At 38.5% G+C, this 26,453-nt stretch overlaps 2 protein-coding genes across 2 annotated transcripts in view; both read left to right on the forward strand.

Annotated features, from left to right (window-relative positions):
• Positions 1-1,973: 1,973 nt before the first annotated feature.
• Positions 1,974-26,453, forward strand: part of LOC306646383 (uncharacterized protein) — a gene marked incomplete at both ends in the record, with an annotated part of 32,629 nt that continues 8,149 nt past the window's right edge. The window contains one exon of the mRNA XM_079115032.1: positions 1,974-2,904. Within this exon, the coding sequence (XP_078971158.1) occupies positions 1,974-2,904 (931 nt within the window). The remainder of the gene's footprint in view (positions 2,905-26,453) is intronic.
• On the forward strand, positions 13,512-14,447 carry LOC306646142 (olfactory receptor 7D4-like; the record flags this gene model as incomplete). The annotated part of the gene is made up of 1 exon (XM_079114599.1): positions 13,512-14,447. The coding sequence occupies one exon, from the start codon at positions 13,512-13,514 to the stop codon at positions 14,445-14,447; it is 936 nt and encodes a 311-aa protein (XP_078970725.1).

Raw genomic sequence — 26,453 nt, forward strand, 5'->3', positions numbered from 1 at the left:
AGGGATCTTAGTTTCCACTGGGACCTCTGCCATTCAGTAATTTTTGCAGTTTTTGGAATCCAGAGCCTCCCTCCAGTAAGAAGAATTTCTTTTTTAATTTTCTGGAGATATTCTGAATCTTCTCTACTTCCACCTATAAACTGTAAGCTTCTGTCAGATTTCTTGCATCCCTTTATTTATTTGTTAACTAATCACTGAAGATCTATCATGAATAGGTTTTATGTGTTCTGCCCAAAGGTGGTTTATATTTTCTATTATGTCCCCTTACTATTTTCCTGGATAATTGGCTTTACTGACAACTCCTTTAATTCTACCTTGTTCTGGTTCCCATTTGGCCTTGGGACTCACACTGTCATCTGCCATGACTGTAGTTACTCTTCATGTTCTGCATGCAGTCCAATTTCAATTTCCTCATATTACCAATCCCTTCAAGAGTTCTGAAGATACTGAAGGGGGAAGTTGGAGGAGACCGCCTTGGCATCTTCATAAATGTAACATAGATACGTTAAAACAGCATCTCCTGCTGGCTGTGGGTTGGCTTAACATGTCTTTAACCAGTTGAGAAAATGTCCTTGGTTTCTCAAAATACCCAAAGCCTCATCCCTGGCTGCTGCCCACAGTAATGACTGAAAATTTTTTTCAATTGTACTTTATATATGCAGTTATGTTCATGGATATGATTTCACTTTGTTTACCTAGTTTTATGATGAACTATGTGAACAAATACATTTAACTTAAACTGGTTTCCAGTCCCACAATTGATATTATTATTCCTGTATTATTCTTTGAAAATAGATATGAGAGCTTTTATTTAAATTTTCTATTCCATTCTGAGCCAATATTCAGGCATTTGATAAGTTGGAAGGTTGAGTTCTCCTTGATATTTGGTCTTGATATTTAATATACTGCCAACATTGGTGATTGTTCTGCCACAATGTGACAGGCACCATGTAAGTCCTGAAGAGACAGATGATGAGAGGTCAACACCAATTTACCACGGTGAGGTCATCATAAAGGCAGGCTACCGGAAGCTGCACCGTGGGTCTGCATATTCCTCCCCTGCCTCCCACATCCTCTTCTCACCAAGCTCACTGTCTTATAGGACAGGCAGCCACACATTCTCTTCTCTAGGCCTAAATAATTTATTTTCTTACTAATTAACTATAGCCCATCCTTCCTTTCTCTTCTTGAGCATTTCCATTTCAGAGCAGACTTTCCTACCCACCCTCAGATTAAATGTGTCCTCAGTGATTATTTTACCTTTCTGAACCATGTCAATCTGAATTACTTAGAAGTGCTATATGATGTCAAATGAAATAACCAACTGTTGTGTTGCTAATGACCAGAAGTTCATGCAAGATGGCTGCCACAGTTTAAGAGGGATATTGCTAAGTGGTAGCCATACAGGACAGATTCCTTGAGTTGTCAGGAATAGGAACTCATACTTTTGTAATGCCCATTTTTAAGTCACATGAACCACAGTAGAAACATGACCTCATCTCATCTAACTTTGCTCATCAGTCCTACCACGTGATAAATACTTACTCTATCTGCTGTAGAGGTAAGGTACTTACAGCTAAGAGGGTTTAAATAATTGCCCAAGGTCACAGAGATGGTATGTTGTTGGAGTAAGCCCTACTCCAGAAGTCTGACTGAAGTATCCCATTTTACAATCACACCTCTATACTGTACATGGGGAGTACAGCCCCATGCATGGCATGGGGATGGGGCTCAGTGGTTTAGTGCCTCCAGGTTTAATCCCTGGAACCAATAAAGAAAGCAAGAAGGAAAGAAAGAAAGAAAGGCAGAAATGAAATGCCACTCGACTGAGTAAAGTTTACTCATTTGTAGAAATCTATGTGGGGTGGCCACCTATCCAAAGGTGACGTTGTATAATGATAACTAAAAGAGCCTCCACTTGACTGTTCATTGACTGTGACTTTACCTCCTTCTTCAGAAGATACACTGGCTATATGGAAGCAGAGAACCGTACCAATGTATCACAGTTCCTCCTCCTGGGCCTCTCAGTGGATCCTGAATTACAGCCTCTTCTCTTTGGTCTATTCCTGTTCATGTACCTGGTCACAGTGCTTGGGAACCTGCTCATTATCCTGGCCATCTCCTCTGACGCCCACCTCCACACCCCCATGTACTTCTTCCTCTCCAACCTGTCCTTTGTTGATATGTGCTTCATCTCCACCACAGTTCCAAAGATGCTGGTGAATATCCAAGCACAGAGGAAAGACATTTCTTACATAGAATGCCTCACTCAGGTATACATTTTTAACACTTATGGTGGAGTGGATAATTTCCTCCTATCTGTGATGGCCTTTGACCGCTTTGTGGCTATCTGCCACCCCCTGAATTACACATTCATTATGAACCCCAAGGTCTGTGTCCTCCTGGTTCTGATTTCTTGGATCATCATGTTATGGGTCTCCCTGATTCATATCCTTCTGATGAAGAGGCTGACCTTCTTCGTAGGCACTGAAATCCCACATTTCTTTTGTGAAGTGGCTCAACTTCTCAAGGTGGCCAGCTCTGATACCCTTACCAATAACATCTTTCTTTACTTAGCAACTGCCCTGCTGGGTGTGTTTCCTATGACTGGGATCCTGTTCTCTTATTTTCAGATTGTCTCCTCCTTAATGAGGATGTCCTCCTCTGTGGGCAAGTATAAAGCATTCTCCACCTGTGGGTCTCACCTCTGTGTGGTCTCCTTGTTCTATGGAACAGGGCTTGGGATCTACCTCAGTTCTGCTGCGACTCATTCTTCCCACAGAAGTTCTGTGGCATCTGTGATGTACACTGTGGTCACCCCCATGCTGAACCCCTTTATCTATAGCTTGAGGAACAAGGATGTGAAGGGTGCCCTGAGGAGACTCCTTAGCAGAGCAGCCTCTTGTCCTCCTTGAATCACTGACCTCAGAACTAAGAGTATGTTGTGGTCTGTAAGGTAAAAGTTGTGTATTACAATATCCTGTGTCTTTTTCTCCTCTAAAGGAGTTGCTTCATTTACTCTATTTCTAAAGTACCTATGACTGCATTTATAAATTTTTATATTTATGTCTTCCTGACAACTCCCTCAGTAACTCCTTTTTAATTGTTCACACATATATGTATTTCATAAAATTTTAAGTTTGGTAAATTTCTGTATCATACTGATTTCCTGGTTTCCAATATAATATAAGGAACTTATTTCATGCTTATATGTTTTCCTGAAAAATTATTGCTTGAATGTTAATGCTTTTTAACTTAACTTGATTGTTTTTCCCCCTCTGGAAAAGCAAATCTTCAAGTGGTTTTTGCATAGTCTGACTATGCTGGTCATCTTATATGTAGAACTTTATTTAATCCCCCAAACGTTTGTTTGAGATATTTCCCCTTATTTACACATTTCTCAAAGGAAGAAACAGATTGGGATTCTTACCAACATTTTCTAACTTCTGCGTTTTTTATAATAGCCCCTCAAAAGGTGTGAGTTGATACCTCATTGTGGTTTTAACTTGCATTACACCTTGATGATTAGTGATGATGAGCGTTTTTCTCATGTCTACTGATATATAAATTGTATGTCTTCTTCTTTTTCTCTCTTTTTCATTTTGAGAAATGTTAGATACTTTATCCATTTTTATTCAAGTTATTTGATTTCTTACGATAGGTTTTGAATTCCATATATTTCAAATATTGGGCTTTCATCTAAGGTATGGTTTCCCTGTAGTAGACTTTCTCTTCGCTCTGCAGCCTGCTTCCTTTCTAAGTGGAAGCTGCTGAGTTTGAGTCAGTTTCATTCTTCCATTCTTGCTGTGTTTGGGGATATATTGGCAAAGAATCATTGCCCAAACTGGGTCATAGTATTTTCTCCTAACATCTTAGCTTCAGGTCTTACATTTAAGAATTCAATTTCCATGATTCTTGTGTGTATGTATGTGTGTGGTGTGATCTGAGAGTCTAATTTCATTTATCTGCACATGGGTATACAGTTTTCTTAGCATCAGTGACTAAAGACACTGTCCTTTCCCAAGACTGGGTTCTTGACCTCTTAGTCAAAAATCATTTGACCTTAAAAAGATCCTGAAATATGTAGATTTATTTCTGTGCTCTAGTTCATGTTTCATTGTTCTCTATGTCCTGTATATTCCTCTATTAAACTCCATTTTATATATAATGACTTTGGATGTATAAAGTTTTAAATTTTGATAAAGGGTAATGTATCTAATTTTTGCAGTTCATATCTTTTGGTGTCATTTCAAAGACTCAAAATATTAAGTTATTCTTAGCTGTATTCTAATAGTTTTAGGACCTTAGCCATTATTTCTAAACTACTGATACATTTCTGAGTTAAATTTTGTGTTTGCTGTGAGATAGGCAGTCTGCCTTCCTTCCTTTGTGTTGAGGCTGTTCTTGGAAAGTTTACCAGAATGTGCCTGTAAGTCATGTCATTACTAAAATATCCACTTGGCAGTGAAAAGTAATGGAGTTGTCTTTCTAAACATGTTTATAAGAGAAAACCTGGCTTTATTGTGAAATAGTTCAGAAAGGCATGATTGTGGTTGACTGAACCCCAATCCTCATCTTTTAGTTCTCATTCCTGAGATTTTTCTTCCCCAATCCAGAGCCCTATGTAGAACAAGTAAACCCTCATGGGACACTGTACATGATGATGTTGTTTATGTTTCCTTGAAAGATTTTATGGTTTGGATTTAGCATTGTTCACCAAAAAGCTCATGTGTTAAGTAATGCAGCAATGTTCCGAGGTGAAAAGATTGGAGTATGAGAGCTGTAACCTCACCTGGGTTAATTCACTTGATGGGTTAATAATTTGAATGGTCTGCTGGGTGGTTACTAGGCAGGCAGGCATGGCTGGAGGACATAAGTCACCGTGGGGGGCTACGCCGTTGGGGACGGTATCTTGTCCCTGCATCCTCCCTGTCTCCTGCCTGCCATGAGCTGAGCAGCTTTCCCCCAGTAGGCCTTTCCTCCATGATGTTCTGCCTTACTTCAGGCCCAGAGCAGTGGAGCTGGTTGATCATGGACTGAACCTCTGAAACCAGGTCCTCAAAATCAATTTGTTCTTCTCCAAATTGTTCTTGTCAGATATATGTGTGTGTGTGTGTGTGTGTGTGTGTGTGTGTGTGTGTGTGTATACATATATATATATATTTTTTTTTTTTTTTGTGGTGCTGGGGATTGCCAGTGCGAGGCAAGCACTCTACCAACTGAGCTATAGCCCCAGCCCCCTGTATATATTTTTTTCATAGCAGTAATGAAAAGCTGACCAATGAAGAAACTGGTACGGAGAAGTTGGGTCATTGCTGTGACTAACTTGTCTATGTGGTTTAAAGATTTTGGAACTGATTTGCATGAGGAATTTGGAAAATTTGGAGATGAGGGCTGAGGAAGTCTCAGAATGTTGAGCAGAGCTTAGTGGGCAATTCTAGTGGGAGCTCAGAACAGACTGCCGATAGGAATGTGGACAGTCCTGTGCTCAGGAGATCTCAGATGGAAATGAGGACTCTATTGAGCATTGGACTTGTGTTACATTTTGGCAAAGAACTTACCTACATTTTCCCTATGCTTTGAAGCTTCCTGTGAGAACTAATAGAAAGGCGAGAGACAAATTAATCTAGCAGGGGCTATTTCCAAGCGGCACAGCATGCAGGTGGTGGCATAGATTTTTCTAGCAGCAGATAGTCAGGTTTACTGTAGTAATTGGGAACAGAAGGCAGAGAAAAAAGATTTTAAAAACTTACATTTGGCCAGAAAAAAATGTGCATAAAATTGCCAGGAAGCTATGATTGTTGAAGAGATCACCACCACTAAAGAAAAGTTAAATGCTTGCACAATAGAAAAGATGCCTGGAGGAGATCTCGAGAATCAGTAAGATGACACCCATGACAGACTCAAAGGTGTACAAGTGAAAACTTTTTTGAGAAGGGACCCAGGGGGTACACTGCTTGCGTGTCACAGCTATGAAGTTGCGTCTCTAGGATTTGTTTCACTATGTCAGCTTCCCCAGCACTCAGAGCCCACTGCAGCCCTAGTCCAAAGGGCCTGGCTCCTGGTGGCAGACCTTGGCATCACCCACGTTACTGTTTCTGCAGGATGCTGTACTTAAGGAGCCGCAGAGGCTTTCACCAAGACTTCAAAGGAAGGTCCAGGAAGCAAGGCAAAGCGTTTCAGGGTTGGAGTCCCTGTAGAACCCTCTGAAAGGGCAATGGGTGAAGCTGGGAGAGTAAAACCAAAACTGCAATGAAGACCCCAGAGATTAAAAGGTGCCAGAAATGTGGAGAGCTGTAGGAATTGAGCAGAACCCTGCCAAGAGAGAGGCCACGTGGGCTGCAGTCAGAAGGCCGTTGGGGCAGGGTTGCCAAAACCTGCTGGGACCCGTATCTCATCATCCTGAGCCCCCAGTGCCAGACATGGAGCTGTAGTACTCGTTTGCCCTCCTGGGTTTCAGTCATGCTTTTTGTCTGGTTTCTGATTTCTGTGCCCCTATTCCTCCCTTTTGGAATGGGAATGTTTACTCTATGCCATTGTATATTAAGGTGTGCAGTTTTTGATTCTTACAGGGACTCACTGCTGAGTTTGCATTGAGACCTAGAGGAGATTTTGGCTTAGACATTTAGCAATGCTGGAACTGCTAAAACTATCGGGACTCCCTGATATAGACTGAATGCATTTTGCATTTTGAGATGGGTATGAGTTTTTAGGGACTAGGGTAGAATATTATGATTTGAATCTAGGAATGCCTACCAAAAAGTTAACATTAGGCCATACAGCAATGTTTAGAGGTGAAAAGATAGGATATGTGAGCTATAACCTCATCAGTAGATCAATCCATTCGATAGATTAATCCTTTGAATGGACTACTGAGTGTAACTGTTGGCACTTGGTCATGGCTGGAAGAGGTAGGTCACTGGGGGAGGTGCTTTTAGGGACTATTTCTTGTCCCTGGCTTCTCTCTTTCCCTGCCTCCCTTCCTCCCTCCCTCTTCCTTTCCTTTTCTCTCCTTCTCCTTCCCCCTTTTTTTTCCTTCTCTCTCAGGGCTGCCATGAGCTGAGAGACTTTCCTTCACTATCCTTTCCTCTACAATGTTCTACCTTATCTCAGACCCAGAGCAAAGGAATCAGCTGACTATGGACTGAATCTCTGAAACCATAAGCCCAAAATAAACATGTTTCCTTTAAGTTTTTCTTGACATGTGTTTTGATAAAGTGACAGAAAGCTGACCCACACAGAAGTATTCTGAGAATAGGACACACTTGCAGATTTTCCTGGGCCAATGCTTAGAATAAACATTTACTTGGAAAATTTGAGCATATTTCATAATTTCAAAAACTACACAGAAAACATAAACATATCTTCCGAAGAACTAAGTAAACCAAGTAAGGGATAATAATACCTGCCTATACCATAAAAATAGCAGTAGCTGGTAAAGGGAGGAAGGACAGTTTTAGCTGATCTACATCAACCAATCCTTGTTAGTGCAGCATACAAAGAGTGGCATTGTCTGCTTTGGGGAAGGAAAGTTAAGTAAACACAGTATTCTCCTTAGATGCTAATACTGGACCTGATATTGATACATTAAAACCCAGATCAGGAAAGAAAGACCATCATATCCCCTGATTACTGGATGGTTCCTATGAACTTAATTGCCATACATACCCAAGCACCAGGCATGAACCTGTTACCTTTGCTAGGCAAGCTTAAGTACAGTGTGCATCACTGCCGGGTGCCTACGTTGGTGTGGCTCAGTGAGGGACAAGCCCCAGTATGGTGCCAGTCTGTCTTGCTGTGGACTCCACCGAGGCACATTCCTTTTCTTTTTTTTTTCTTTTTTTTTTGGTACCAAGAATTGAACCCAGGGATGCTTACCACAAGACACATCCCAACCCTTTTTAAAAATATTTTATTTAGAGACAGGGTCCTGCTGAGTTGCTCAGGGCCTCGCTGAGTTGCTGAGGATGCTTTTGAACTCATGTTCCTCGTGCATCAGCCTCCCAAGGCACTGGGATTACAGGCGTGTGCTACTGCACCCAGCTTCCTGGCAATTTCTGACAGCAGTGGTCCCAGGCTCATTGTGCCCCCTAGTGATAACGGTGTCACCCATTGTCCTAGGCATAGGACCATGCCACATCTCCTGCTTAGCATCTTGGTACTGGCTACTGCCTTTAAAGACTGCAATGAGTATACAGTTTTCCAAATGTGCAGACACTGATCCACTGATATGAGAATCAGTAGCAATCAGAGAAACGTGACATCTCCAGAGAGTCAAAACCTGTATCTATGAGTGACCCTATATAAGAGAAAGTGTGTAAGCTCTCTGATGAAAATTCAAAATAACTTATTTAACGAGGTTCAACAAAAATCAAGAAAATCAGAGAAGCATTCAATGAAAGGAAGAAAACAACAAAGGACCAAATTGAGAAATTTAACAGATACTATATCATATATATATATATATATATATATATACATACACATACATATTCATATATGTACATGAACATATTTACATATGCATATATCTCAAAAAGAAATAGTCCTGGAGGTACAAAGGTACAATGGTAAATGGAATAAAGCCATCAATAGCAAAACTGATAAGGTAGATGAATCCTTGCTTTCTAAGGTAGTATATTGGAAAGTATACCATCAGAAGAGTTGAAAAACAAATAACAAGAAATAAGGAAAAATAACAGAATTTATGGAAGATTATCAAAAGAGAAAATATTCAAGTCATTAGATTCAAGACAAAGATAAAGTGATAAAAATCTTATTTAAAGAAATAATAGCAGAGACTAGGTGCAGTTGCACATGCCTGTAATCCAGAAGCTCAGGAGGCTGAGACAGGAGGATCACGAGTTTAAAGCCGGCCTCAGCAATTAGGGAGGCCCTAAGCAACTTATCGAGATCTGATCTCTAAATATATTATAAAAAAGACTGGGGATGTGTCTCAGTAGTTAAATGTCCCCTAAGGTTCAATCCCTCGTACAAGGAAAAAAAAAAAAAAAAAAGAAAGAAAAAAAAAATAAAAGCAGAAAACTTTCCAAACCCAGAGAAAGGTATAAATTTCCAGGAATGGGCAGGTCAGACTTCTCCAGGTAGATTCAATACTTATGTGACTATCTCATGTTTAATCATAATCAAAATATAATATGAAGCTGTTTTTTAGAAGTGAAGGAGAAATATTTTCACAAACTAGCAGTGGGAAGTCCATCTCTACCATACTGTCCTTCAGGAAATGCTAAGCAAGTCATTCAAATTGGTGAAAACAGATGCTAATGAGTGATTCAAAGCATCTGAATGTGTATAAAAGACCTTGGTCCAAGCAAGTAGACAAATAGAAGATAAACAATAAGGTCACTGTGGTGGGTGGCTCAATTGTATCTGAAGTAGGAAAGTTAAAAGTAAACACTGTTACAATAGCAATCATTTTCATTTTAATATAGCAATAAACACCTCTATCCAAAAAGAAGATAACATAATGTTACACAGTAAGGATCTAGAAAGATAAGAATGAACTGAACCTCAAATTAAAATAATATGAAGGGAATAATGAAAATCAGAGGAAATAAATAAAATCTAGAAAACCAGGGAAAGATCAATGAAATCAAGGGGTGGTTTTATGGAAAAGTAGACACTATCAACAAACTGTTATCAAGACTAACTATTGACATCAGATCTGCTATTTTACTGCTGCCATCTCCTTCCCCCACACCATTTTACAACCCAGATTGTTAGCCCATGAACTTCCTAGTCAGTAATTGATCCAGATTGTTAGCCTACAAACCTCCTCCCCAGCCATTGGTCCATTGTTATTAGCCTGGAAGATTCCAGTACTTTAGGATAGCTCCACCACCATTTTTCTCTCTCTCTCTCTCCTCATCACTCTCTCTCTCTCTCTCTCCTCCTCCTCATTCTCTCTCTCCTCCTTACTTTCTCTTTCTCTCTTTCTCTTTCTCTCACCCTGTGGGTAGACACTCTGGCTGTCCGGCTAATAAAATTTCTTGTGTGGGTTCCTGCATCCGGAGAGGTTTCTGGGTGCTTTCACTAACTACAATAAAAGGGAGAAAACTCAGACAAATAAAATCAGAAGAGAAGGAGGAAGTTCAACTGATAACAAAAAGAATGTTGGGAATCATGAGAATATAATGAACAACCATGCAGTAATAACATGGATAAGCCAGTAGAAGTGAATCCATTACTGACATGTGCAACATACCAAAATTGAACTATGAAGAAATAATCCAGTCACTCCCTGATTAAAAACATGCCTTAAAGTTATAGCAACTAAAACAGTGTTGTCCTGGCCTAAAAAGAAACAGACCAGTGGAACAGAAGGACCAGAAACAGATTCATGCATTTAAAACCAACTGATTATCAGCAAAGTCCCTAGGAATACACAAAGGCAAAAGGATAGTCTTCATAAAATGGTGATGGAGAACTGGTTTTGCCTGTGTGGAAGAAGAAAATTCATCTCTTATCTCACACCATGACAAAAGTCAATGCAAAATGGACTAAAGATTTCAAATAATATCTGAAAGTATTAAACTATTAAATGATAACGTAGAAGACATTGATCTGGACAATGATTATTTGGACAAGACCTCTAAAGCACAGGTCACAAAAGCATGAATACAAACTACCTCAAATTAAAACGCTTCTGCACAAGAGGAAAAACTCATCAGTGTGAATAGGAAGTCTATGGAATGGGAAGTAATTTTTACAGACTATAAATTCGATCTGTGTTTAATATCCAAAAGAGTTAAAAATACAAGTAATTTATTAGGAAAGAAGCAGATAACTTAAAAGAAATTAGACCAAAGATCTAAACATATTTTTCAGAAGAAGAAATAGGAATGAGCATAAATATATGAAAAATTGTTCACATTACTAGTTATTGGGGAAATGCAAATAAAAACCATTATAAGATACCAACTCTGTTTGAATGACTGTTATCCAAAGACAAAAGGTGATTGTTCACAAGGATGTGAAGAAAAGGAACCCTTTTGCCCTGTTGTTGGGAATGAAAATAAGTCCAAACAGTATGCAAAATGATACGAATGGCCATAAAAAAGAAAATAATCCTGCCATATGATCCAGCAATCCTACTACTGGATATATATCTGTTATGGTTTGGATATGAGGTATTACCTGAAGATTCTGTTGATGCAGAAATATTCAAAAGAGAAATGCTTAGATTATGAGAGTTGTAAACCAATCCATCAATCCTCCTTTGAACAGACTAATTGGTTGGTAACTGTAAACAGGTAGGGCATGGCTGGAAGAGGTGGGTCACTGGGGGCATACCCTGAAAGGGTTCATCTTCCTCGTGACCCCTACTTTCCTCTTCCTTCTCCCCCTCTCCCTCCATCCTCCCTCTCCCCCTCTCCCCCTTCCTTCCTCCCTCTTAGATTTAACTGCAGCATTAAATAAGACACTTAGGAACATCACATGGTACACAAACACCTGTGCAATTTCATCTGTAAATTTAAATACATGAATCAATAAATTTGAAAAATAGAAAGGTTAAAGAAAATGAAAACTAAGTTTTTTTGTTGTTGTTGCTCTGTAACTTTTCGAATCTGAAATTATATATAAAATCTCCAAAGACTGTTAAAAGGAGGCAAATCATAGGAGGTGGTTTCTGGCACTGAGTCCTTAAATAAATGTTTCCTTAGAAAATACACTTTTACTATTACTTTATTTATGTATCTAGTACTGGGGATTGAACCCAGAGGTACATTAGCATTGAACTACATTCCTAGTCTTTTCTATTTTTTATTTTGATACAGGGTCTTGCTAAGATGCTGAGGCAGGTCTTAGACTGGATCTGACAGTTGCTGGGATTATAGGACCATGCTACCTGGATATTAATTTTAAATTAAACCAAAAAAAATAGATTTTTCTTGAAGAAAATAAATCATCTTCTACTGCTTTTACCTCCACGGATGCAAAATTCACTAAAATCTTCCCCAACTGGGGTACTTTTTTTGTACCCCAGGGGATACGAATGATTTGGAGAGTGAAAAAATAGAACAATTTATTTAATGAGGAGCTCTGAGAATTCAAATCTTGAGACAAGAGAAAATTTCACAATGCTCTTGGTGCCTCACGCCTGGACTTCTGCAATCTTAGTCTGGATGAAAAGCCCAAGCATGCTCTACATGGACAGACAAAGAAAGGAGACTTCCCCCTGGACAGTCACTGGAGAGAACAGGCATGGCCAAGTGGGGCTTATAAAGTAAGAAGGAAAACAAGGGAAAAGATGGGTACTGGGCTTTACTTTTTGAATTTCGAGAAGAGGAACATTTCATATGTTTTTAGTCTATGAACATGAGGTCTGTACTTTGAAAGAACTTTAGTTTTCTTTGGTGGATCTTTCTAGCCATTTGTCCAAGGAAATCTAACTCAAGAATCCCCTTTTAAAATCCCAACTCTGTGTGGTGCATTGAAAGATTTATATATCCAAAATATCATTAAGAAGGAATTTTAAGGTAACTTTAGTAATAATAATGGCAGTTTTCATTTGCTACTGAGCAATAGGCATTTTTAGTATTAACCAATAAGGTGATACCAATAACCACTTGATTAGAAATAAAGAAAACAAAGGCACTGATAGAGCTATCATGTTACTATGAAGTGTCAACTCACAGAAAAAAGGTGGTTTGAATTAAAAATCTGTGTTCAATCACTGTTTCGGAGCTTTAGCATAGAGGGGTATGAAGGCTAAGAAGGAAAAGATGTGAGCTATTTTCAGTTCTTCTGTAGGGATCATATGAAAGAAATATTCCCTCATACAGTTATGGGCTGATTTCAAAATTAGCCCAGATTTACCCATTTTGTTCAGACACCTCATGCTGTGTGAAAATGCGCTCCCTTCCACATGAGACCACTTTCACAAAAGCCAACATGTCCACCCCTACCTACTTGCACCCTGACCACAATATCCTTCGCTATGGGACTAAGGCTGAGAATGTAATTTCTGAGAATGTGGCTACATGACTCTTTTTGTAACATTCCATTTATATGAAATATACCTCGTGGTTATGATTGCTTCTCCTGCCCCTGCTCTTTGTGATTTTAGATCTTATAAGCATATTCTAATCCCCAGTCAGGGTTGAGGGTTGCAGAACTGTTTGGTTTTCTGCACACTCAGCCCTGGCTGGAAATAAAGCTCTTTTCAAAGGATGTGGAGAATTATTTGGAAATTTGGGGAAAGCCCCTTAGCAATACGAAGACTTAGAAAAGGAGAAACAAAACTTGTGAGTTGATGATGAAAGAAAGAGTTGTCTTCTAATTTAAGGAAAATGTGAATGATTATACTCTTTAAAGAAAAAATGGTCTGGCACTTGGCTGAGGAGTACACTGTAGCTCTCATCAGGACTCGATCCAGGGTGAAGGGCATTGTGTGTGGGTGATATTGTACGGTGATGACTAACTGAGCCCTACTTGCCTGTTCACAGAGTGTTGCCTTTGCCTCCTTCCCCAGATGATACACCAGCTGCATGGAAGCAGAGAACTGCACAGCCCTATCACAGTTCCTCCTCCTGGGTCTCTCAGAGGATCCAGACCTACAGCCTGTCCTCTTTGGACTGTTCCTGTCCATGTACCTGGTCACAGTGCTTGGGAACCTGCTCATCATCCTGGCTGTCAGTTCTGACCCCCACCTCCACACCCCCATGTACTTCTTCCTCTCCAACCTGTCCTTGGTTGACATCTGCTTCGTCTCCACCACAGTCCCAAAGATGCTGGTGAACATCCAGGCACAGAGCAAAGACATCTCCTACATAGAGTGCCTGTTTCAGGTATATTTTTTTAATACTTATGGTGGAGTTGATACTTTCCTACTGACAGTGATGGCCTTTGATCGCTTTGTGGCCATCTGTCACCCCCTGAACTACACAGTCATTATGAGCCCCCAGCTCTGTGTCCTCCTGGTTATGACATCGTGGCTCATCATGTTCTGGGTCTCCCTGATTCATATTCTACTAATGAAACAACTGACCTTCTCTGTAGGCACTGAGATCCCACATTTCTTCTGTGAGCTGACTCAGCTTCTCAAAGCAGCCACCTCTGATACCTTCATCATTACTATTTTTCTGTACTTGGCAACTGTCCTGGTGGTTGTGCTTCCTTTGACTGGGATCCTTTTCTCCTACTCTCAGATTATCTTCTCCTTAATGAAGATGTCCTCTGTGGGAAAGTATAAAGCATTTTCCACCTGTGGGTCTCACCTCTGTGTGGTCTCCTTGTTTTATGGAACAATATTAGGGATTTATCTCAGTTCTACTGCGACCCATTCTTCTCAGAGTAGCACAATTGCCTCAGTGATGTACACTGTGGTCACTCCCATGCTGAATCCCTTCATCTACAGCCTGAGGAACAAGGATGTGAAGGGGGCCCTGGGGAGACTCCTTAGCAGAGCAGCCTCTTGTTCTTGATGGATTAATGATCTCAGAACTAAGGGGATGTTGGGAACTCAAAACAAATATGAATTTGAATAGCCTGGATTTTTTTTTTTTTATCTGCCCTGAAGGACATGCTTAATGTGCTCTATTCTTTTATTTATTTTTCCCTCTTGGTACCTGGGATTGAACCCAGGGGCCTTTAACCACTGAACCACATCTCCAGCCCTTCTTTATTTTTATGTTTATTTTGAGACAGGTTCTCATTACTTTGCTCAGGGCCTTGTTTAAGTTGCTGAGGTTGGTTTGATCTTGCAATCTTCCTGCCTCAGCCTCTGGAGCTGCTGGGGTTACAGACGTGCACCACCATGCCCAGATTATGTCCTCTATTCTTATAGCACATAAGACTCTATGTTTTTAAATTTTGTAGTTATATTTTCCCCTTTTGACTTCTTGTGTTTGTAGTACTTACTGTTCCAAGTGAGGTAAACTTCCTTTCCGCCATTCTCGAGATTTCAAGTGGTGCAAAGAACTTATATCATGCCATTGTGGCTTCCTGAGAAATTATTATTTGAATGTCAGTGTTCTCTACCTTACTTTGATTATTTGTCTTCTCTGAAGGTAATTTTTTAAAAAATCAAAGTGCTTACCCCATCATGGCTATAGTCACTTCATATGTATGAATTTAATTCTGAAAACATTTGATATGTTTTCTCTTGTTTATTCGTTTCTTAAAGGAAGTGAAAGAATGGACATTTTTTTAAGCTGTCTGTTTTATCTCAACTCCCTAAGGTCTTCCTCCCAGTGACGGGAACAAAGCCCTTAAAGCTGATCCAGGAAACAGCCCCAAATAGAGAGTAAATTGAGCAAGACAGTTATAAGATTACCAGAAACTGTTGACCAGAATCTACACCCTGTTGTAAAACATTGTGAAACATGTTGTATGTTATCAGCAAACCCAGACCCCCTTTGGAATTTCCCGGCAGCTTTGTTCCCCTTTTTTTCCTTTTTTTTCCCCTTTCATGTGCGACCCCTCCCAATGTGTGGTCTCTGCCTTTATAAACCTACAAGATTTTCTGCTAGGGACTCGACTCCTCGACTTCTGCGTGAGTCACGAGTCGGGTCCCAGCGCGCTGGAATAAACACCTCTTGCAGTTTGCATCAAGTGACGCCTCCTGCGGTTGATTGGGGTGGCCGTGGATCCATAGGACAGAGTTGGGGTTTCCTTTTTGGGGGCCTTACAGAAGAGAAGGGTGGGGATTGACAATCTCCTGGACTTAACAGAGAACCCAGATTTCTCACTTTTGTTTCCTACTTTTTGTAAGAGCAGTGTTTTAATTTTCAACCTGAAAGCTGAAATCTGCCTTTTAATTCAGATTTGTTCATATAATTCATACTAATATGATCCCTATGGTAACTTTGATATGTTGCCTTTATTTTTACAATCCTTATTTATTTTTTCCTTCCTTTCTTCTCCTCTTTCTGTATTTCATCCTTCTCTCATTTCCACTTTTATTCTTTTCCTCCTGCCTTTGACCAACTTAATGGTTTATGGAAACTTGCTTCCTCCTCACTATGGCTAAGTAATATTCTACTGCATTTATGCACATTAGGTGTTTATCCATGCACCCATCAATGGGCACTTGGGTAATTGCCATCTCTTGGCTATTGTGAACTGTAATGCTATGGAAATTCATGCATGTTTATTTGTTTGAATGCACCTCCTTATGCCATTGCAGTTAATAAAGGGCAGCATGTGCGGTGATAGCCCCATTAGGTGTATCACCTTATGACGTTGTAGCCATCTTTGTTTGTGGAAGTATCCTCTGTTATGTTCACAAAATGATGAAATCACTTAGCACTGCATTTCTCATAACCTATTCCTTCTGTTGAACACGGTATGCCTGTGTTGGTTTCCACTTATTGTATAATATCTGTGTAGGAATAAGACCACTGTGCCATATACTACCATTTGTTTAGTTTTATTCTGTCCGTCCCCCTTTTCTCTTCTGTACTAGGGATGGAATCCAGGGCTTCACACATGCAAGGCACTTGTTCTGTCCCATGGTAGAACACCAGTGTCCCTTCAAAAACATTTTTCATGATGCATTTTCATTATTTATAATGCTGGGATTCATTGTGCTATATTCCTACACGTACATAGCATAAAAGAATAGCCAATCTGCTTTTCATAGTCACTGAAATTTTATTAGTGCATATTGATTCCACAGAGTGGTGAGTGTAATTGTGGTGTATTCGTGCAAACACGAAAACAGTTTGATCAGTTGCACTCTCCAGTGTCTACCCCACACTCTGTCCCCCCTCCCCTGAGTCCCTTCTCTCCAAGGTCTCCCTTCTAGTTTCGTGGTGTCCCTTCTTTTTCCCTCTAGTGAAAGCTATGAAAGTAACCAGATGATGATTTTTTTTTTCCTCAGTCTGACATTTTCCTCACATTTATGGTCTCCAGTTCCATCTCTCTTCCTGTAAATGACATAATTTTATTCCTCTATGGTTCGATAAAACTCCACTGTGTATCTACCACATTGTTGTTTTCTTATTTGTCCATTCATCTGATTGATGGACAGCTAGGCTGCTCCCATGACTTGGCTATTGTGATTGGACTGCTGTAAACATGGGTTTGCATGTATGTATCTGTAAAGTATACTGATTTTAATTCTTTCAGATTATAACTAGGAGTGGTACAGCCAGATCATAGGGATCATATATTAGATCTAGTTTCAGCTTTCTGAGGGCCCCGTACCCTGACTTCTACAGTGCCTCTGGTTTCAGCTTTCTGAGGGCCCCGTACCCTGACTTCTACAGTGCCTCTGGTTTCAGCTTTCTGAGGGCCCTGTACCCTGACTTCTACAGTGCCGTACTAATCTACATTCCCATTGTTGGTATATTGTTACACTGCCCCCACCCCCACATCCTTCCCTGTGGTTGGCATTTTCTACATTCATATGTATGAATGCTCTGGCACATTCACACTCTTAACAATTTATAATAAATATAGCATTCTATTGGGAGTAAAGTACTACCTCATTTTGCTTTTTATTTGCATTTCCTATGAGTAATTGAACATATTTTTGGGTACCTGTTGGCAGTTTGTTTTCTGTAGAGAAATAGTTAATCAAATCTTTTTTCATTTAATAATTGTGCAGATTACACCTTTTTTTTTATTTGTGAAAGTTTGTTACATTTTCTTGATTCTGAATATTTCCATTTTTCTTAAGTATGCAATTTGTTTTCTAATAATTAAATTTATTGTTATGCAATAGATTCCTTGAAGATATTCCTAAGGAAAATTTTGTTTCCTCGGCCAACATCTACTAATCCTCTCTGCCACTGTCTCTGATAGTCAGCAGTTTGCGGTCTCCATGAGGACTGCCTTTCCTCGAGGTACTTTTCTTTCCATATCTGGCTCATTTCACTCCACATAATGTCATACAGATTCATCAATGTCGCAAATGCCAGAATCATCTTATATTCCATGCCTGACTAGTGTTCTGCTGTGTGCATATACCACACCTCTTTACCTATTTCTCTGATAATGCACACTTCTGATGGTTCCTTACCCAGCGGGCTGTGAATAATGCTGCTCCGAAGATGGGAATCTACGTGTATCCCTCACATGGATTTCATGCCCTTTGAATAGACATTGAGTGGTAAGATTGCTTGATGTTATGCTGGTTCTATTCTAGATATTCTGAACAGCGTGAAAACTGTTTTTGATGTACTGTACTGATCTACAGCGCCAACAGTAGCACTCCTACATCGCTTTCTTCACATGCTCTCCACGGCTGGTTGCCTTCTGTGTCTCTGACAGTGATTCCTCAATCAGGCTGAGCTGATGCCACCTTGTGGGATGAGCTGGCATTTCCCTGATGCTTAGCGAGGATGAGCATTTCCCACGCCCATTGACCATTTCTCGGTCTTTATTTTGAGAAATGTTTCTTCAGGTCCCTTGTTCATTTATAATTAAGTTCTTTGTTTTCTTACTCTTGGGTTCTTTCAGTTCCAGATATTTTGGATATTAACTTCGTATCCTATGTGTGGGTTTCCAAATGTATTCTTCCACTCAGTATGTCGTTTCTTTGCAGAGTGTTACTTTTGCTGTGTGGTAAAGGCAATCTTTAATTTCAGGCAATCTCATTTAATGATTTTTGTCTTTTTGTCTATGCTTTGGGGTATATATTCAAAGAATCATCACGCAAAACAATATCAGAATTATCTACTGTTTTCTTCTAGTAGATTCACAGTTTCCATAAAGTTTAAGTCTTTAATTCATTTTATTTATTCATGTTTTTTTGTTTATGGTGTAAGATGAGTGTTTTCTCTCATTTTCTGCATGAGGGATTTTTCTGGCAACCTGGACTGAAGAGATTGTCCTTTTCCCACTGTAGGAACTTGACATCTTTGTCAAAAATCATTTGGCCATGAGTTGATCCATAAATTGGTAGATTTATTTCTTTGCTCTCTATCTTATTCCATTGTTCTCTGTGTCCATTTTATGTCTCTGCTTGATCCATTTTCTTTGCAATGCTTTTTTTATGTATAGAAGTTTTGAATTTTGGTGTAAAGCAACCTTTTTTTTGTGTGTTTGTTGCTCATATGTTTGGTTTCATGTCAAAGAACCCAGAGTTAAAAATATTCTCAGCTGCATCTAATAGTTTTTTGATTTATTCACTACATTTGACCTATCGATACATTTCTTAATTAAAATGTGTATATGCTATGAAATGTCCTCTTTGTTGTTGAGTTTGTTCTTGAAATGTTCACTGTTCCTGTGAATCACACAATTGATAATATCCACTTGGAAGTGAAATGGGATAGCCTGATGTGTCTAAGTATCATCACAAGGAGAGAGAATGTGGTCTATAGAGAAATGGTTCAGAAAACATGGACAGTTTTGATTGAAACTTACTCATGATTTCTTGGTGGCCAGTTTGGTGCCCAATCTTAAAAAGTCCTTCACAAATCCCAGTCCCTATGCATCAGGAAGAGACTCTTCTGGGACACTGTATGTGTATCGTTATGTTCCCTGGGAAGCAGACTCAGAAGATAGGATGTACTTGTAGGAATTTTTTAGGGCATGTGCTTGGAATAGAAATGTGTGTGCAGAATTTGATAAATTTTATAATTTTGATAAATATCTACAAAAGAAAATACCTTCAAAAGAACTAAGTAAACAAGGTGGTTATATCATAAAATTGTAATAGCTGATAAGCGGGGGAAAGGACATTTTCATCAAACCCATATCAACACCACCTTGGCAACATATGACAAAAAAAGAGGTACCATCCCCTTTGGGAAAGGAGAAGGTAGAGAACTCTATATTCTTCTTGGACCCTAACAGGACTTCATACATTAAAACTCAGAAAAGGGAAGACCTCCATCCCCTGACTACCAGCTGGTTCCTCAGACTGAATCACCCCACATACCCAGCACCAGGCATGAACCTGCTACCCTGGTGAGGCAGACTTGATTTACAGTCAACAGAGATAGATTTGGGCTCTAGACAAACCTCAGGGACACACAAGCCCCAGCATCTGGGGGCACAGGGTATTCCCCAGCATGATGACAGCCTCACTGGCTTGGAGGCTCAGTATATGTCCCAGGGCTGTGACAGTCTTTGTAGCCAAGGAATCCCAGCCTGGCACCCTGCTGGCAGCAGTGGTCCCGGGCTTAGTGTGCCCCCAGTGCTGTGATAGCCACAGTGGTCCCAGACAAGGGAACTGTAACAGATCTTCTGCTCAGAATCTCTGGACTGGCTTACCTGAAAGTCCTTCCCATTTAAAGTCAGTCATGAAGATAGCAATAAGTACACATGTTTGCAAGTGTACAGACATGGCTATGTGACCATGAAGATTGAAAACTATCAGGAAGATATGACATCACCAGGGAGACAGAGCACAGTGCCATGACTGACCCTATAGAGGAGAAAGTTTTGCCATGACTGACCCTATAGAGGAGAAAGTTTATACATTTCCTGAAAAAAATATAAATGACTGTATCCATGAGTCTCAACAGACATCCAGAAAGTACAGAGAAACATTCAGTGCAAGGAGGAAGCAGTAAGTGACCAGGAAGAGAAATTTAGATGATGTTCAATGGGTTTCACATATATGTGTCTCGACATTTAAGTTTATATAACTACACAGGTGCATAGTTTACACATAGAAGTAGTGCAGTAGCGCTGGTGCTAAATCATACAATGAACACAGTGGAAAATGAAAAAGTGCCATCCACAGGGGCAATGATAAAGCAGAAGAAAGGATCCACAATATCAAAAAGAAGATGATATGAATAGAAATGCATTAGATTTATGCATATTGATTTTATATCCTGCTACTCTGCTGAATTCATTTATTAGTTCTAGAATTTTTCTAGTGGAATTTTGTGGATCCTCTAAATATAGAATCATGTCATCAGCAAATAGTTAGAACTTGAGTTCTTATTTTCCTGTGCATATCCCTTTAATTTCTTTGGTCTGTCAAATTGCTCTGGTGTTTCAAGGATGATGTTGAATAGAAGTGGTGAAAGAGGGCATCCCTGCCTTGTTCCAGTTTTCAGAGGGAATGCTTTCAGTTTTTCTCCATTAAGAATGATGTTGGCCGTGGGCTTAGCATAGATAGCCTTTACAATGTTGAGGTATGTTCCTACATCCCTATTTTTTCTTGAGTTTTAAGCATGAAGGGGTGCTGTATTTTATCAGTCTTTCTCATCATCTATTGAAATAATCATATGATTCTTAACTTTAAGTCAATTGATGAGATTATTTGCATTTATTGATTTCTGGATGTTGAACCAACCTTGCATCCCTGGGATAAACCCCACTTGATCATAGTGAACTATCTTTTTAATATGTTTTGTATGCAATTTGCCAGAATTTTATTAAGGACTTTTGCATCTATGTTCATCAGGAATATTGGTCTAAAGTTTTCTTTCCTTGATGCATCTGGTTATGGTATCAGATTGATACTAGCTTCATAGAATGAGTTTAGAAGGGTTCCCTCATTTTCTATTTCCTGGAATACTTTGAGGAGTATTGGTATTAGTTCTTTTTTAAAGGACTTGTAGAATTTGACTGAGACTCCATCTGGTCCTGGGCTTTTCTTGGTTGGTAGGCTTTTGATGACTTCTTCTATTTTGATGCTTGAAATTGATCTGTTTAAATTTTGTACATCTTCCTGATTCAGTTTGGGAGGATCATATGTCTCTAAAAATTTGTCCATATCTGCCATTCACAATAGCCTCAAAAAAAAAAAAAAAAAAAAAAACTTGGGAATCAATCTAACAAAAGAAGTGAAAGACCTCTACAATGAAAACTACAGAAAACTAAAGAAAGAAATTGAAGAAAACCTTAGAACATGGAAAGTTCTACCATGTTCTTGGCTAGGCAGAATTAATATTGTCAAAATGACCATTGTACCAAAGGCATTATACAGATTCAATGCATTTCCAATTAAAATCCCAATGACATTTCTCATAGAAATAGAGAAAGCAATCATGAACTTCATCTGGAAGAATAAGAGACCTTGTATAGCCAAAATAATCATGAGCAGAAAAAGTGAAGCAGGAGGTATCACAATACCAGACCTTAAACTATACTACAGGGCAATAGTAACAAAAATGCTATGGTATTGGCACCAAAACAGACAGGAAGACCAATGGTTCAGAATAGAAGACAAGAAACAAACCCACATAAATACAGTTACCTCATACTAGACAAAGGAGCCAAAAACATACAATGGAGAAAAGATAACCTGTTCAAGTGGTGCTGGGAAAACTGGAAATCCATATGCAGTAAAATGAAATTAAACATCTCTCACCCTGCACAAAACTCAACTCAAAATGGATCAGGGTCTTAGGAATTATACCAGAGACTGCACCAAATAGAAGACAAAGTAGGCCCAAAACTTCATCGTGTTGGCTTAGGATCAGACTTCCTTAACAAGACCCCCAAAGTACAAGAAATCAAAGCAAGAATCAATAAATGGGATGGATTTAAACTAAAAAGCTTTTTCTCAGCAAAGGATACAACCAATAATGTGAAAGGAGAGCCCACAGTGTGGGAGAAAATCTTTTCCACATGTAGTTCAGATAGAGCACTTATCTTCAAAATTTATAAAGAACTTACAAAACTTTACTCCAAAGATACAAAGAACCCAATCAATAAATGGGCCAAGGAACTGGACAGACACTTTCCAGAAGAAGACATACAGGCAGTTAACAAATATATGAAAAAATGTTCTCTAATAATCTCTAATAATTAGAGAAATGCAAATTAAAACAACTCTAAGATTTCATCTTACTCCAATTAGAATGGTTATTATCAAGAACATAAGCAATAATAGATGTTGGAGTGGATGTGGGGAAAAAGGCACACTTTTACATTGCTGTTGGAATTGCAAATTGGTAAAGCCACTCTGTAAAGCAATGTGGAGAATCCTCAGAAAACTTGGAACAGACTCACCTTTTGACCCAGTTATCCCACTCCTTGGGTTATACCCAAAGGAATTAAAATTAACATACTACAGAAATGCAGCCACATCAGTGTTTATAGCAGCTCAATTCACAATAGCTAGATTGTGGAACCAACCTAGATGCCCTTCAACAGATGAATGGATAAAGAAACTGTGGTATATATATACAATGGAATATTATTCAGTCATAAAGAAGAATAATATTGTGGCATTTGCAGATAAATGGATGGAATTGGAGAATATCATGCTAAGTGAAACAAGCCAATCCCCAAAAAACAAAGGCAAAATGTTTTCCCTAATAAGTGGATGATGATATATAATTGGGGAGGTGGGGTGGGAGGGTGAGAGAAGAATGGAGGAACTTGAGATTATGTAGAGGGAAATGAGAGGGAGGGGGTATGAAAACTGGTGGAATGAAACAGACATCATTACCCCATGTACATGTATGATTACATGAATGGCATGAATGTACATCCTGCACAACCATAGAAATGAAATGACGTACTCCATTTGTGTACAGTGAATCAAAATGCAGTGTGTAAAAAATAAAGAAGTAAATAAAAAAGGAAAAAAAAGAGGATAATAGAAAATAAAGGAGAAAAGAGGAAAAATGAATGAAAAGTAATGCACAAAGCTTACAGATGTATGAGATAGTATAAGAACAAATGTTTAAGCACTATAAGTCAGTGTAGAGAAGAAAAAGGTAAAGAAATAGACACCTTATTTAAAGAAATAATAGCTGAAAATTTTCTAAGCTTGGAAAAACATAAATATCCTGGTAAAAATCTAAGGTCTCTAATCAGATTCATGCTACATAAGATTAGCCCAAGATATTATAGTCAAATTGTAAATCATGAAATACAAAGAAAGGATCCTGAGGCAGCAAAGGAAAGAAGCAAACAGTGTTTAGGAAAGCTCCATTATGCATAACAGCAACCGTCGGAACAGAAATAGTATAAGTCAGGAGGAAGTAGGAGGAAGTATTCAATGTGCTGCAGTAAAAACCACCAATCAAGAATCTTCTACACAGCAAAACTGTGTTTCAGAAGGGAAGGAAAGATACAGCCTTTTCTAGACGTTCTTCATTAGACTGTCGGTCAGGAAATGCTAAAGAGAGACTGTCAAGCTGCTGGAAAAGGATGCTAGTGAATAATAAGAAAAATATAAATGTATAATATTCTATGGAAAAAGTATGCAAACAAACACATGATATAATGCCACTGTGGCCTACATCTCAATGATATGTAAATATGAGTTCAAAGGAAAGAAGTCACAATAGTAATCACTGCTATGATTTTAGAACAATAAACCCCTACATCCAAAAAGAGCAAAGATCGATCTCAAATAAACACCCTAATGTTACACAGTGAGAACCTATAAAATAAGAATGAATTGAGCCCCAAACTAATATAATGAAGGAAAGAGTAAAGATCACAGTAGAAAGAAATGAAATAGAGATCAGAAAATCAAGAGGAAAGATCAATGAAATGAAGAGGTGGTTTATGAAAAGATAAACAATATTGACAAATTTAATGAGGCCTACTAAAGAAAGCAAGAAGATGCACATAAACATATCAGAAATGAAGGAGAAATTATAACCAATGCTAAAGAAATAAAAAGGCTAATAAGAGACTGTAATGAACAGCCATGTGACAATAAATCAGATAAACATACAGAAGGGAATACATTCCTTGACACATACAACAGACCAAAACTGAATTCTGAAGAAATGATTCAATCACTACTTGATTTAAAAATACACTGCAAAGTTATAGTAACTCCAACAGCATGGTCCCAGCATAATACTCACAGATGAGTAGAACAATGGAACAGAAAAGAGGGTCTATTCACATCTTATACATTTGCAGCCAAATGATGATTGACAAAGTGTGTATAAACATGCAATGGAAAATGCACTGTCACTTCAAGAAATGGTATTAGAAAACCAGACATCCACATGCAGCAAAAGAAAATAAGACTACTATTTCACACCACATACAGAAATGAAGGCAAAACCAACCAAAGACCTGAGAGTATAAAGCTTTTAAAAGAAAACATACGAGAAAAGGTACATGACAATGATCTTTGAAAAAAATGTTGGATATGACCTCTAAAGCGTTGGCCACAAAAGCAAAAATAGTATCACATCAAAACGAAAAACTTCTGAACAGCAAAGGATAAAAGTCAACAGAGTAAATAGAAATCATACAAAATAGTAGGTACTTTTTGCAAACTATAAATCTGATTTGCCATAAATATTCAAAATATAGAAAGACCTCAAACCATTCAATAGTAAGAAAATGAAAAACTTGATTGAAATTCAGCAGAAGATCTAAGTAGGTATTTCTCAAAGGAAGAAATACAGATGGCCAACAGGTATTTGAAAAGTTGTTCAAGGTCATCAGTCATCAGACAAATACAAATAAAATCCATTATGGAATATCAGCTCATGTGTGTTACAAGGGCTGTTATCAAAAACCTAAACACTTGCACACATACAATCTTCTACTGAACAAAGCCTTTTCTCATGAGTGCATTTTAACTATACAGAATAATTGGATTCATTGCGCCATATTGATACCTACATAAAAGTCGTTTTTCAGAAGCGAAGAAGACATAAAGACTTTCCCAGACAAACAAGCAGTGGGTGGGGAGTTCATTTGCTGAACTGTCCTTCAGCAAATGCTAAAGGGAGCTATTCAAACTGGTGGAAAAGGATACTAATGAGTAATAACCTACAAACTCACTGGAAAACTGACAAACAGAACTACACAAATTCATGATAATCTATAATGTCCTGTGATGGAGATCTGACTTGTGTCTCAAGTATGAAGGTTAAAAGAAAAAAAATTGCTATAATAATAATAATCGCTTTTTAAAATTATAGCAATACATAGCTACATCAAAAAGACAGTTTCAAATAAACAGCATACTATTACAAACTAAGAGCTAGAGAAATAATGAACAGATTCAAATTAATACACTGAAAGAAACAGTAAAGTTCAGCGCAGAAGTAAATGAAATAAAGACCGGAAAAAACAAGAGAAAAGATCTATGAAACAAAATGTTTTTTGAAAAGATAAACGTTATTGTCAAACTATTAGCTATACTAAAATAAGTAAGAAGACTCATATAAATAACATAAGAAATGAAAAAGGAGAAATTACACCTGGTACCAAAGAAACATGAAGCATCATGAAAGTTGAATACAAAACACTGTGTGATCACTAATTGGATAACCTAGCAGGAGAGACTAAATTCCTGTACCAACACGTACCAAGATAATTCAGAAAGAATAATTCCATCACCACCTATTTTGAAAATACTACAAAAACCGTAGTAATTAAAACAGTGTAGAACTGGCATAAGAACAGATACACAGACCAATGGAACAGAATAGAAGATCCAGAACCAAATTCATGCACTTACAATCAACTGATTTTTGGCAAAGTTCCTATAAACTGACCATAGAAAAGGAATTGTGTCTTCAAAAAATGGTGATGAAAAACTGGATTGGCACATACAGGAGAAAAAAATCACGTTCATATTGAGG

This window comes from Sciurus vulgaris, assembly GCF_902686455.1.
Source record: "Sciurus vulgaris genome assembly, chromosome: 16".
NCBI classification, from domain to species: domain Eukaryota; kingdom Metazoa; phylum Chordata; class Mammalia; order Rodentia; family Sciuridae; genus Sciurus; species Sciurus vulgaris.